Genomic DNA, 13278 nt, shown 5'->3' with positions numbered 1-13278 from the left:
AAGGGCATTGTTAAAGTCTTTTTGCACTTTAACAGGAATGAAAATGTGCTTTGCACCAGAGATAATGGAGTTTGGCCATGGGTGGTAGAGTCACTGTCTCACGGTTTCAGAGACCCAGGTTCAGTCTTGAGCTCAGGTGCTCTCTGTGTCAGTTCTTCATATGTTATCTGTGACCACATGGGTTTCCACTGGCAGTTCAGGGTTCCTGTCACATCCCAAAGAACCATGGGTCAGTAGGTTAGTTACCCAATGTTAATAACCCCCTCATGTGTAGGTCTCTGGTAGAATCTGGGGATTCTGGAGAATAAACAATAATGGGATTAATGTAGGATTAGTCTAAATGTCTAATCCTACACTACTACATCCCTTAGTCTAAAACAGTCCTGATGAAGGGTCTTGGCCCAAAACGCCGACTGTTTATTCATTTCCATAGATGCTACCTGAACTGCTGAGTTCCACCAGCATTTTGTGTGTGTGTTGCTTTGGATTTCCGGCACCTGCAGAATTTCTTATGTTTAGTCTGAATGGTTTGCTGAGGTCTGCGTGGATTCAGTAGGACAAAGGGTTTGTTTCTCTGCTGTGTGACGCTGTGAGACTGGATAGTGGCAGAGGGATGGGCATGGGAGTAGAAAGAGGCAGCTACTGGTCAGAAGCCAGGGGCTGAGCACAGTGACCAGAAGAGTAGTGCTGGCTTTAATTCAGGGCATCCCATGTACAGAGGATCACAAGACCATAGAAGATAACTGGGTGAAGAGGCAGTCAGGACCTGAGCCAAATGTGGAGGTTTCAGGAAGACTAGTGCAGGTCAAGGCCCGGGCCTCGAGGATGTCAGGGCAAGTTTGACTTGACAAGGATCAGGGGAATGAAGATCGGCGGCTCTCTGGAATGAGGGAAGGAGAGGTCAGTTGCACTTAAGGCAGGATTTTGTAGGATAAAGGGTAATGTTGAGCCTAGTGGAGTAGCAGTCCAGGAGAGAGTTGTGAGGAACTGGTTAACCTCAGAGTGCCCATTGACAATTGCAATAAAGGTGCAAGACTTTCCTCTGAACCCACTGTAGCTGGACCTCACTGTACTTGTGCCCATGAGAATAAACTCAACCCGACCAGACCGTCACTCTGGGCCATTTACCATCCTGACAATTTCTCCCACACAGCTCAAAAACAGTCATTGTGTGGAACAGATGTGAATTGATACACAGAATACAGAAATTGACTCAGTCACACAGGAACATAAGGCAGAAAATGGCTAGTTAAATATACAGAATATTACAAAGTGACTCAGAAATACCTATCTCTCTATGGTGAGCACGTTTCAAGCAGCAACACACAAATTGCTGGAGGAACTCAGCAGGTTAGACAGCATCTATGGAGGGGAATAAGGAGTCTACATTTCGGGCCAGGACAGGAAAGCAATGGGGGGTTGTAGGGAGGGGGGGAGAAATACCAGAAGAAGAAGGTTGGGGGGGGGGAGAGGAAGGAGTACAAGCTGGCAAGTGATAGGTGAAGCCAAGCGAGGGAGAAGGTGGGTAGGTGAGGGGCAGGGGAAGATGGGAGGTGATAGGTGGAACAGTTAAAGGGCTGATGAAGAAGGAATCTGAGAGGAGAAGACACCGGGCCATGGGAGACAGGAAGTAGGAGGGGCTCCAGAGGGAGGTGATGTGTAGGCGAGGAGAAGGGAAGGGGTAAGAGGGGAGTCAGTATAGGGAATGGAAAAGAGGGAAAGGGGAGGGGTAGACATTACAGGAAGTTAGAGAAATCAACGTGCATGCTGTCAGTTTGGAGGCTACCCAGACAGAGCATGAGGTGTTGCTACTCCAATCTGAGAGTGGCCCCATCGTGGCAATAGAGTAGGCCATGGATCGACCTGTTCGTTTATTATCAAAGCATGTATCCATATACAACTCTGAAATTTGTATTCTCCAGATAGCCACGAATCAAAATCATTCAGAGAGAAACATCAAACCCAGCTTCTCCCCATACAAAAAAGAATGTAAAGAACATTCTATCTCACGTCAGAATGGGAATGGGAAGTAGAATTAAAATGGGTGATCACCGGGAATAATACTGTGTGATTTAACGTCTCAGCTTGTCGATAATTATTTTACAAATAAAAAACTTACCCTTTACATCTGCCCCCACACGCTGGGCCTCATTCAACTGTTTAAAACTCTTCTGTAGTGAGCTCTTGGCAGTATCTTTCATAGATCCATCTGGACCAGATACCTGATTAAAGAAACACAAATCATGATAACCAGCATTACAATGATTGCAGGCATATAATCACATTAAAGACGTTGTCTAATAATATTTCTGAGTGACACTCTGGAGCAATATTTTGTCATTGTGTATGTAGTTTTAGGCAGTCAGACACAACAGTCTATAACATTCACTTGGATGTTTGACTATGATACTCTATTCACTCTTAATATCTAATAAGTACCTTATCCTCCATCTACCTTTAAGTGTGCTTGGATTATTTTCTCTCTCCTGTGTGCATTTATGGTTCTCCATCAATGTATAAGTCTGCTCCCCTCTCCTTTCCTTTGGACTTCTCTCACTAAACTTCTGACTCTACTTATCTGAGCTTTCCATTTCCAGATGTGCCTTCATCTTTCTTGCTAAACTTTTTCTCCGGGCACCTCATTTTTTCTCTCTCTCTTTGCTTGTCCCTGACACTTTATTGGTTCACTTATTCTCCGTCTCTCATCTCCTCCCTTTTCTGATTCGACTGGACAATTCTGCCCTCCCTGTTGGTAAATCGGTTTTGGCTTAGTTTAAGAACTTCATTTTGTAAATCCAGATGAGCTGTGTGGCGATGGAGTGGCGCCGATAGTGGGTTCAGTGCTCAGGAACTTTGATCTGCGAATCTGACTGTAATGGATGTAAAATTATCATCTAATATACTTCTGGAATTTACAGCAGTTCATCCACATGTTATAACGACATATAATCCAAAACGACGAACAGCATTAAGTTGCAGTGATGAATGGAATTTGGATCTTCGTTCCACTCAATTTACTAGTCTTTTTGGATATTACCCAATTTAAAAACATGCTCTCAACAGTATTAGTAACAACCGAGTCAGTACATTCCAGTGAAAGAGTGTGCTATTTTAACAATATTTATCTGTATTAATTATCCCACTTTAACTGCCTCACATACCTTACCCAGTACTGTAATTGAAAAAGAAATCTTTTCAGGATGATTGGAAAGGAGCAGAGGAATGGGACTAATTGGATAGAATCATAGAAAATGTATGATAGATGTCTGTACTGATTTACAAAAAAAGTGATACCATCTAATCCCACATTTTAGCACTTGCTCTGTAGCCCCATAGGTGATAGCTCTTAAAAGTATTCATCTAAATATCTTTCAAATGAAATAAGATTCTACCTCCACCACTTACTCAGACAAGGAGAACCAGATCCCTACAACCCATATGACCACAAGACATAGGAGCAGCATTAGGCCATTTGGCCCATCGCGTCCACCCTGCCTTTTCATCATGGCTGATCCTGGATCCCATTCAACCCTATACACCAGCCCTCTCACCATATCCCTTGACGCCCCAACCAATCAAAAATCTATCAACTTTTACTTAAAATATACCCACGGACTCGGCCTCCACCACAGTCTGTGGCAGGGCATTTACCATTCTTTGGTTAGAAAAGAATCCTCCTTACTTCTGTTCTAAAAGGTCATCCCTCAACTTTGAGGCTGTGCCCTCTAGTTCTGGATACGCACAGCAGAGGGAACATCCTCTCCACATCTACCTTATCTAGTTCTTTCAACCCTCTCATTGATCTTTTTCTTTCTTTATTCTCTCACCCAGTGGAAGTGGTAGGTGCGGGCTCAGTTGCGGCGTTTTAGAGAAGTTTGGGTAGGTACATGGTTGAGAGGGATATGGAGGGCTATTTTCTGGCTGTGGGTTGATGGGACTACCCATATAAACAGGTTGACTCAGACTAGATGAGCCAAAGGGTTTCTTACTATGCTGTAGTGCTCTATGCCTCAAATCCCACTCACTGGGGCGGCACGGTAGCATAATGGTTAGTACAACAGTTCTCAGTACCAGCGATCCGGTTCAATTCCCGATGCTGCCTGTAAGGAGTTTTTACATTCTTCCCATGATCCCGTGCATTCCCTCCTGGTGCTCCAGTTTCCTCCCACAATCCAAAGGTATACTGGTTGGTTGGTTAACTAGTCATTGAAAAATTGTCCAATGGATCGGCGAGGGTTAAATCAGGCGTTGCTGGGTGGGATGGCTCAAAGGGCCAGAAGGGCCTATTTTGCACTGTATCCCATTAAAGAAAATAAATAAATAAATCTATGTACCCTGGATACTAACCCCTCTGCCAACATGTCTGCCCATTCAATGATCCAGCACAAGCAAGATGGACTGAATGGTCACCTCTGTGATACCAAAGCCACCTTCTGTTCCACTGGTTGCCCTGTGGCTGCATTTCACAATGATTCCAGCAGCTTTTCTCCCCTTTGTAAAAGACACCAATTCTCACCCTTTGTGTTGCAATAGGATTCGGCATCTCAGGGCCTCTGTTCCTCATGTTCCTTTGGCCTTAGACCATAAGACCCTGAGATATAGGAACAGAAGTATGCCATTCGGCTAATTGAGTCTGCTCCACCATTCAATCATGGACTGATCCAATTCTTCCAGTCATCCCCACTCCCCTGCCTTCTCCCTATACCCTTTGATGCCCTGGCTAATCAAGAACCTATCTACCTCTGCCTTAAATGCACCCAGTGACTTGGCCACCACAGCCACTCCTGGCAACAAATTCCACAGATTTACCACCCTCTGACTAAAGTAATTTCTTCGGATCTCTGTTCTAAATGGACGTCCTTCAATCATGAAGTCATGCCCTCTTGTCCTAGGCTCCCCTACCATGGGAAATAACTTTGCCATATCTAATCTATTCAGGCCTTCTATGAGATTCTCCCCTCATTCTCCTGAACTCCAGGGAATACAGCCCAAGAGCTGCCAGGCGTTCCCATACAGTAATGATCCACTGCCATTACATGAGGCCCACTTCTCATGTGTTTTCCCATTGGAATTAATATAGCGATTTGAGCAAACTGTTCAGTGCCTTCCCCAAAAATGATAGGCACACATCTACAGTATATGTAGCTAGGGTGCTGAAGACTTTTACACAGTACTATACATTGGTTAAAAGAGGAAGGTGGGGGCATATATATCATCCTTGTGAATTTTGTATTTGTATTTATGCAATTTATATAATATTAATAAAAATATTGAAAGAGGAGTCAATTTTTAAAAAAGGAAGGTTGGTGGGAAACAGAAATAAGAGTACTTAGTTTTGATTTAACTCATAATACTAAGTGTTATTTGGTAACTGGAAAGACATAATATACAATACTATATATAGTTTGATTATTTGCACAAATGTTTCTAGTGGTGAAAAATGAGTGAATGTAAACTGGTTCAAAGAGCACATGACTGTAATAGCCAGATTTCTTACAGTGATTCGCGAGGGTCAAGAGGCGCCGCTCTTCTTACCAGTCTCACAGCCTGATTGGCCGTGTCCTTGGCTTCTTTTGCTATTTTTTCAGCTTCATCAATTTTTTCTTTGATATTAGTATAGGCTCTGAAGGCAGCAGTTGCATTAAAGGACAGGTTCTTGGCTTCTGCAAGGATGCTACATTACAAAGAAAACTACATTTATAAAGAGCAGTCAACAATATTAACAATAGCATTTTTCCATACTTGATATTTTTAAACTAAGTATTGGGCCGTTTGCCTGTTTTCAAGTGAATGAGGAAGTTATTTTGTAATTTAGTTTTACGGCCACACAACAAAACAGCAGCAATCATGAGAAAGCTGGTGTACTTCTTTGTACAGGGCGCCGTTAAGGCCATGCTTTAAATACTGAGCGTCGTTCCGGTCTCCTTACTTGAGGAAAGATATATTGGTTTTGCAGGCGGTGCAGAGGACACTTATCAGATTGATTTTAGAAATGAGGGGGTTAGCCAATGAGGAGGGAGTGATCCATCTGGGACTATACTAACTTGAAATTTTGAAGAATGCGAGAGAATCTTACAGAAGGATATGAAATTATGAAAGGGATAGATGGATAGAGGCAGGAAAGTCATTCCCAATGACAAGTGATCTGGAACCATAGCTTCGTGGCTCAGAGGGAGTAGTTACAGGACAGATTTGAGGAAGAGCTGCTTTCCTTAGAGTGTCGTGAACCTGTGGAACTTTCTGCCCAGGGAAGCAGTAAGACCACAGGACCATAAAATATAGGAGCAGAAGTAGGCTATTCAGCCCATCAAGTCTGCTCCGCCATTCAATCATCAGCTGATCCAATTATTCCAGTCATCTCCCTATACCCTTTGATGCCCTGGCTAATCAAAAACCTATCTATCTTTGCCTTAAATACACCCAATGACATGGCCTCCACAGCTGCTCGTGGCAACAAATTCTACACACTTACCACCCCCTGACTAAAGTAATTTCTCCACATCTCTGTTCTAAATGGACGTCCTTCAATCCTGAAGTCATTCCCTCTTGTTCTAGACTCCCCTACCATGGGAAATAACTTTGCCATATCTAATCTGTTCAGGCCTTTTAACATTCGGAATGTTTCTATGAGATCCCCCCTCATTCTCATGAACTCCAGGGAATACAGCCCAAGAGCTGTCAGATATCCCTCACACAGTAACCCTTCCTTTCCTGGAATCATTCTCATGAATCTTCTCTGAACTCTCTCCAATGTCAGTACAGTATATCCTTTCTAAAATAAGGAGCCCAAAACTGCGCACAATACTCCAAGTGTGGTCTCTCAAGTGCCTTATAGAGCCTCAACATCACATCTCCGCTCATATATTCTATACCTCGAGAAATGAATGTCAACATTGCATTCACCTTCTTCATCACAGACTCAAGCTGGAGGATTACCTTTAAGGTATCCTGCACAAGGACTCCCAAGTCCCTTTCCATCGTTGCATTTTGAATTTTTCCCCATCTAAATAATAGTCTGCCCATTTATTTCTTCCACCAAAGTGCATGACCATACACTTTCCAACATTCTATTTCATTTGCCACTTTGCCTATTCCCCTAAACTATCTAAGTCTCTCTGCAGGCTCTGTTTCCTCAACACTACCCGCTCCTCCACCTATCTTTGTATCACTGGCAAATTTAGCTACAAATCCATTTAGACCGTAGTCCAAATCATTGACATACAGTATAAAAAGAAGTGGTCCCAACACCCTGTGGAACTCTACTGGTTACCGGCAGCCAGCCAGAATAGGATCCCTTTATTCCCACTCTCTGTTTTCTGCCGATCAGCCAATACTCCACTCTGTAAATCCATGGGCTCTTATCCTGCTAAGCAGCCTCATATGCAGCACCTTGTCAAAGGCTTTCTGAAAATCCAAGTACAACACATCTACTACATCTCCTTGGTCTACCCTACCTGTAATTTCCACAAAAAATTGCAGTAGGTCAAGTTGCAACTCCATAAATCTCTGGTGAGACCACACTTAGAGTATTATGTTCAGTTCTGGTCACCTCATTACAAGAAGGATGTGGAAGCTATGGAGAGGGTGTAGAGGAGATTTACCAGGACGTTGCCTGGATTGGAAAACAAGTCTTATGAGGCAAGGTCAGCAGAGCTGGGACCTTTCTCTTTGGAGCGTAGAAGGATGAGAGGGGACTTGACAGAGGCCTACAAGATTATGAGAGGCATAGATAGGGTGGATAGCCAGTACCTGTTTCCCAGGGCATGAATAGCAAACATCAGAGGGCAAATGTACAAAGTTAAGGGAGGGAAGTTTAGGGGAGACATCAGGGGTAAGCTTTTTACACAGAGGGTTGTGGGTGCCTGGAATGTCTTGCCAGGGATGGTGGTGGAGGCAAAAACATTAGGGGTATTTAAGAGCCTCTTGGACAGGCACATGGATGAAAGAAAAATAGAGGGTTACGGGGTAGTGTGGGTTTAGTACTTTTTTGTTAAAGGAATATATGGGTCGGCACAACATCGAGGGCCAAAGGGCCTGTACTGTGCTGTAGTATTCTAGTGTCTAGGGTCTAGGCTAGTCAAGCAGGATTTTCCTTTCAGGAAACCATGCTGGCTTTGGCCTATTTTGTCATGTGCGTCCGGGTACTTCGTAATCTCATCCCTAACAATCGATTCCAACAACTTCCCAACCACTGAGATCAGGTTAACAGGTCTATAGTTTCCTTTCTGCTGCCTCCCACACTTCTTAAGTAGCGGAGTAACATCTACAATTTTCCAGTCATCCGGAACAATGCCAGAATCTACAGATTCATGAAAGATCATTGTTAATGTCTCTGCAATCTCTGCTACTTCATTAAATATATTTAAAACACAGTTAGATAGTAGAGGAATTAAGGGAATAAGGGAATGGGGAAAAGGCAGGAGGGTGGAGCTGATCATAAACACAAGAAAATCTGGTCATGCAGCATCTATGGATAAACAATGACAGTTTGGGCTGACAGCCTTCATCAGCACTGGAAGGGAAGGGGGAAGAAGCCAGAATAAGAAGGTGAGGGGAGGGGAAACAGCACAAGTGGGTAGGTGATAGGTGAAGTCAGAGAGGGGTAAGTTGAGTGGGTGGGTGGGGGTTGTTGATGTGAGAAGCTGGGAGGTGATAGGTGGAAAGGTAAAAGGCTGAAGGGGAAGAGGTTGGACAATGCAAGAAAGGAAATGTGGAGTTGAGTCCACAGCCAGATCAGGCACGGTCTTATTGGATGGCAGAGGAGGCTTGATTTTCCAGATAGTCTACTCTTCTTCCTTATGTTCTTGTGATTCTCCTTAAACGCTACCTCATAAGCTTGTCTGGAAATCATATCTCAGAAAGACACTTTCTTTGATCTGGCATCGATTTTTGTTTGTACTTCACTAAATCACTTTTGAAGCTTCATCAATATACATATAAAAATAAGTTGCTGAATTATCTACCCATCCAGGATTGCAGACGAGTCATTCAATACTGCAGCATGATATTCTGCACTCAAGACCAGTTCCGGAAGCTTCTCATCATAAATTCCTGCTGACAATTTATCCAGTTTATCTTTTAGCTCTGTAGTTAATGGCTCCATATGCTTTTTCTCTTTTAGTTCCTATTGAAGAAAAACAATAGGCTTCAAACAAGAAAGAACCAAAACAACTGTCACTTTTACCCATTAGTATAGAAAATATGTGGATAAGCAACTTGGAAATAGAACAGTACAGCACAGTATATCTTCAGCCCACAATGATGTGCTGACTTTTTAAACTATTCCAAGGAGAACCATATGCTTATCTTATCCCAGTAAGATAGCAGAGCATTCGGACACAGTGGCCTCTCGGAGACCAACAAAAGGTGTTTTTTCTCTTTGTTAAATGACTTTTTTTATCATCAGAAGACAATGCTGGACTCCAAGAACTTCAGGTACTGAAGATCTACCCCATTAGAGAGCTGCTTGCTGGCGGAGGAGCTAGACATGGTGTGTGAAGGCAGCACACAGTGTAACCGTCGGTGATTGTCTTCGATGTTTCTCTTGTGATTGCAAGACCCTGTTGGATAACGATAATGTAAGATGCCACAGGCCTGTTTCTCTTGTTTGGTGGAGCAACAGAAAAAGGGGGGAAGCACCATGGCCTCGGATGTAGTGAGCACTAGGCCTCAAGTGGAGGGCTTGCCTGCTGCTGCAGTCAAGAAGAGGAGACGTTGGAGGCAGTCCATGCTCTGTTGGTGGGATGGCCTTTCCTGTTGGGGCTGCCCTCCAGTGTTCGATCAGTGAAACGACAGGCAAAATTGAGTGCATATGTTTGGCTGCGCACTGCCGAGAATTGCATCATCAAATTGCGGGACATGTCACTCAGGGACTTGGGCTATATACTTGCTTGTTTTTTGGTGTGACTATGTTTTTTGCTTGCTATTTTAAATGCGCTGTGTATACTTTGCATCTTGGCTCCAGAGGAATGCTGTTTCATTTGGCTGTATTCATATATGGTTCAATAATTAACATTGATTTGATTAGATCCTTTTTTACTTGATTGCTTCAGAGCTCCAGCAGTCTAGGTTCTATCCTGATCTCTAGTACTGTCTGTGTAGAGTTTGCACTTTACCACATTGACCTCTCCTGTGCAAGCTCTGATTTTCTCACACATCCCAAGGTTCTCAGGCAAATTGAAGGGGCATTAACTAGGTTCTAAGAACAAATCGGTTATAGGAAAGCAAATGGAGGAATAGAATTGAAAGGACTGCGCTGAGAGATGGGATAAACCTCTTGGACTGAGTGGCTCACTTCTACATTGTGAGGAGAAATGAAAAGTCCCACTGGGAGTACCACTACAGGTAAATTGTACTTGTTTTAAGTTGGCAACAAGAATAGTAAGCTTGTCTCTTACCGGATATGAAAGCTTGCACTTCTCATTATTATTTTTGTAATTTCTTTACTTACATCCAGTTCCAATGAGATATTATCCAAGAGATTCTTGGCTTCAGCCACGAGATCATGGCCTTCCTCAATTACATCTTCAGTATCCTTTTTACCTTCTTCAACTTCCTGCTTTCTTTTCTGAATCCAATGAATAAGAACATCTGAGCAATCTCTCACAACATGAGCAAGTAATCATGTACTTTTTTTAAAAAAGTCATAAATTTCATGATTGTAGATGCTTTTCTGAAAACTGCCTCCAGCTGAGGGCGTTACAAGGGCGAGGAAGTTGGAGCCGGTGGAGTGAAGCAGTGGCTCACATCAGTAACTACACAAAGACCTCCAGCATGCAAGATTGTATGAAAGCACATTTAGTCACCTTGTATCATAAAATACATCGGTATATGTCCCCTCAAATCACCAAATTTAAATCCAGCAGATGCCTTAACAGTAACTGATAGTTGGAATACAGCATTTTTAATCAAAACATTGCAGCCGTACTCTTCTGCCAACTCCACTATCTCAAAGAACAACTGTTGTAGAAAATGTTCCGTTTAATGGGACCGAGTGTAGAATTACCAGAATCCATCCACTTTTAACTCTTGACTGGTAGTAAAAAGCTAATACTTCTAAAATCATTTGCCAATTTTCAAAGGAAATCAAATTGTTCAGACATTACAAGAAATCTAAGAGCAGGTCCTTAAAATGTTTCTTAAATCTAAATCAAAAGGTCAGTTTTTAGCAAAATGGTCAAAAGAGAGATCTGCAGACATATACAGTGGATTCCAATTAATTGGGCCATTTGGTACAACTCTCAAAGAACAGAAACTAATCGAGAAAATTTCTGGGGTTCCCTTCCTTCAGTTGGTACACTATGCTGCTTAATTGGGACAGGAGACTGTTGTCGTAGTGTTTCTAACTATCATCAGTTGTGTACACTTGTGTGGCTATTTTACACTATACTATGCTTACAGCAAAGATTTTTTAAATTCTCTCAGTCGCGTGTGCTAGTATTATGTTATCCAGTGGGCCAATGGACACCGATTCAAAAAGCAGTGACTTTTGATCATTTTTATTTTTTATTTTGACTTCAAAAAATTTTAGACCCTTGCCAAGCTGCCGTGAAAAGCTTTGACACAAGCTGAAATAATTCGAGGTGTTTACCTCAAGGGTCTACCTATGGAGCTTAGAAAAATAGAGGGCTATGGGTAAGCATAGAAATTTCCAAGGTGGGGACATGTTTGGCATAACTTTGTGGGCCGAAGGGCCTGTATTGTGCTGTAGGTTTTCTATGTGTCTATGTGTCTCCATTGATTTTGTTCACACAGAGACATACACTGGATGAATTCCTCCGTTGATAACTATTACAATCTAATTCACAGTTTTACAGGACAGTAATAATATTCGTAGTGTTCTAATTTGTTCTGTATTTCATTTAAATGCATAATTTATTCCTCAGTTAAACCACAGTTTAGCTCTTTTTTACACCTTTTTTTAACTATTTTGATGAAACTTCAGTTAATTGGGGCAGCCACTTATTTCGTCCAAAATGTACTGATCCTGATATTTCCCAATTAACTGGAACCCACAGGGTACGTTCCTTCACAGGAGATAGCATGAAATAAATTAAGAAACCATGAACCATAAAATGTGACCAAAATGAAGAATATATTAGGAGGCAAGAGATTCTGCAGGTGTTGGAAATCCAGAGCAACACCCCAAAAAATGCTAGAGGAACTCAATAGGTCAGTATCTATGGAGAGGAATAAGCAGCAGACTTTTTTGAGCTGAGACCTTTTATCAGCACTGAAAAAGAAGGGAGATGAAGCCAGAATAAGAAAATGGAGGGAGGGAAAAGAGTACAAGGTGGCAGGTGATAGGTGAAGCCAGGTGAGGGGGAAGACCCAGGAGCAGAATTAGGCTATTCAAACCATTGAGTCCGCTCCACCATTTCATCACGGCTGATCCCGGAACCCAGTCAACCCTTTATGCTTTAGGGAAGGTGTGAGGATAGGGGAGGGGGGTTGAAGTCAGAAGCTAGGAGGTGATAGGTTGAAAAGGTAAAGGGCTGAAGAAGGAGGAATCTGATAGGAGAGGAGAGTGGACCCTGGGAGAATGTGAAGGAAGAGAAGTACACAAATTTAGGAACAAGTAGATCTAAAAGATTGAAATAAATTTGTACCTCCAGTGCAGTTATATTTTTTTGATTAACAGAAGACAAGCGGTCAGTCTCTTCAATTTTTGCTCGTGCTTCTTTCAAGAGTTCCTGGGCTTCATCAAATTTATCTTTGTAATCAGTTATTTTGTCCATAACTTCATCCTTCAGCCCCTGAGTGGTTTTATGGGGATTGCCAAACATCCTTTTCACTCTCTCTAAAAGTGCATTGGCAGCACTGAAATCCAAAACATATGAAGCGTTAGTAAAAGGAGCAGGAATTGACCATATTGCAACTTGAGCTTGCTCTATTATGATATTATGACAATTGTACTACAAAAAATAAATCTCATTTTTCTAAACCTTGACTCTGGACATGCACATCCTCCCCAACTGTAAAGGTTGTTCTGCTGGAGGTCAGAAATTCTAGTTCTTCCAAGCCGTTTCCACTTTGGCTGGCACGGCAGTGTACCGGTTGGTGTAACTCTTTTACAGCACCAATGTCTGAGGTTCAATTCCTCCACTGTCTGTGAGGAGTTTGTATGTTCTCCCAGTGACCACATGGGTTTCCTTTGGACGCTCTGGTTTTCTCCCATAGTCCAAAGACGTACAGGTTAGTAGGTGAATTGGTCACATTTGTGTAATTGGGTGAAGTGGGCTCATTGGGCTGGACAAGCTTGTTACTGTGTTGTATCTC

At 42.5% G+C, this 13278-nt stretch overlaps 1 protein-coding gene across 3 annotated transcripts in view; it reads right to left on the bottom strand.

The window, feature by feature from the left end:
• lama2 (laminin, alpha 2) overlaps nucleotides 1-13278 on the bottom strand; it is a 398231-nt gene that overhangs the window by 70156 nt on the left and 314797 nt on the right. For all 3 annotated transcript variants that reach the window (XM_063034544.1, XM_063034525.1, XM_063034534.1), the window contains exons 37-41: nucleotides 12609-12819; nucleotides 10451-10567; nucleotides 8964-9124; nucleotides 5536-5674; nucleotides 2120-2222 (exon numbers count right to left, since the gene is read on the bottom strand). In XM_063034544.1, coding sequence (XP_062890614.1) covers nucleotides 2120-2222; nucleotides 5536-5674; nucleotides 8964-9124; nucleotides 10451-10567; nucleotides 12609-12819 — 731 coding nt within the window. The remainder of the gene's footprint in view (nucleotides 1-2119; nucleotides 2223-5535; nucleotides 5675-8963; nucleotides 9125-10450; nucleotides 10568-12608; nucleotides 12820-13278) is intronic.

Source organism: Mobula hypostoma, chromosome 2 (assembly GCF_963921235.1).
Source record: "Mobula hypostoma chromosome 2, sMobHyp1.1, whole genome shotgun sequence".
NCBI lineage: Eukaryota > Metazoa > Chordata > Chondrichthyes > Myliobatiformes > Myliobatidae > Mobula > Mobula hypostoma.
The sequence above is the reverse complement of the archived record's forward strand: the minus strand, read 5'-3'. Positions and strand labels throughout refer to the sequence as shown.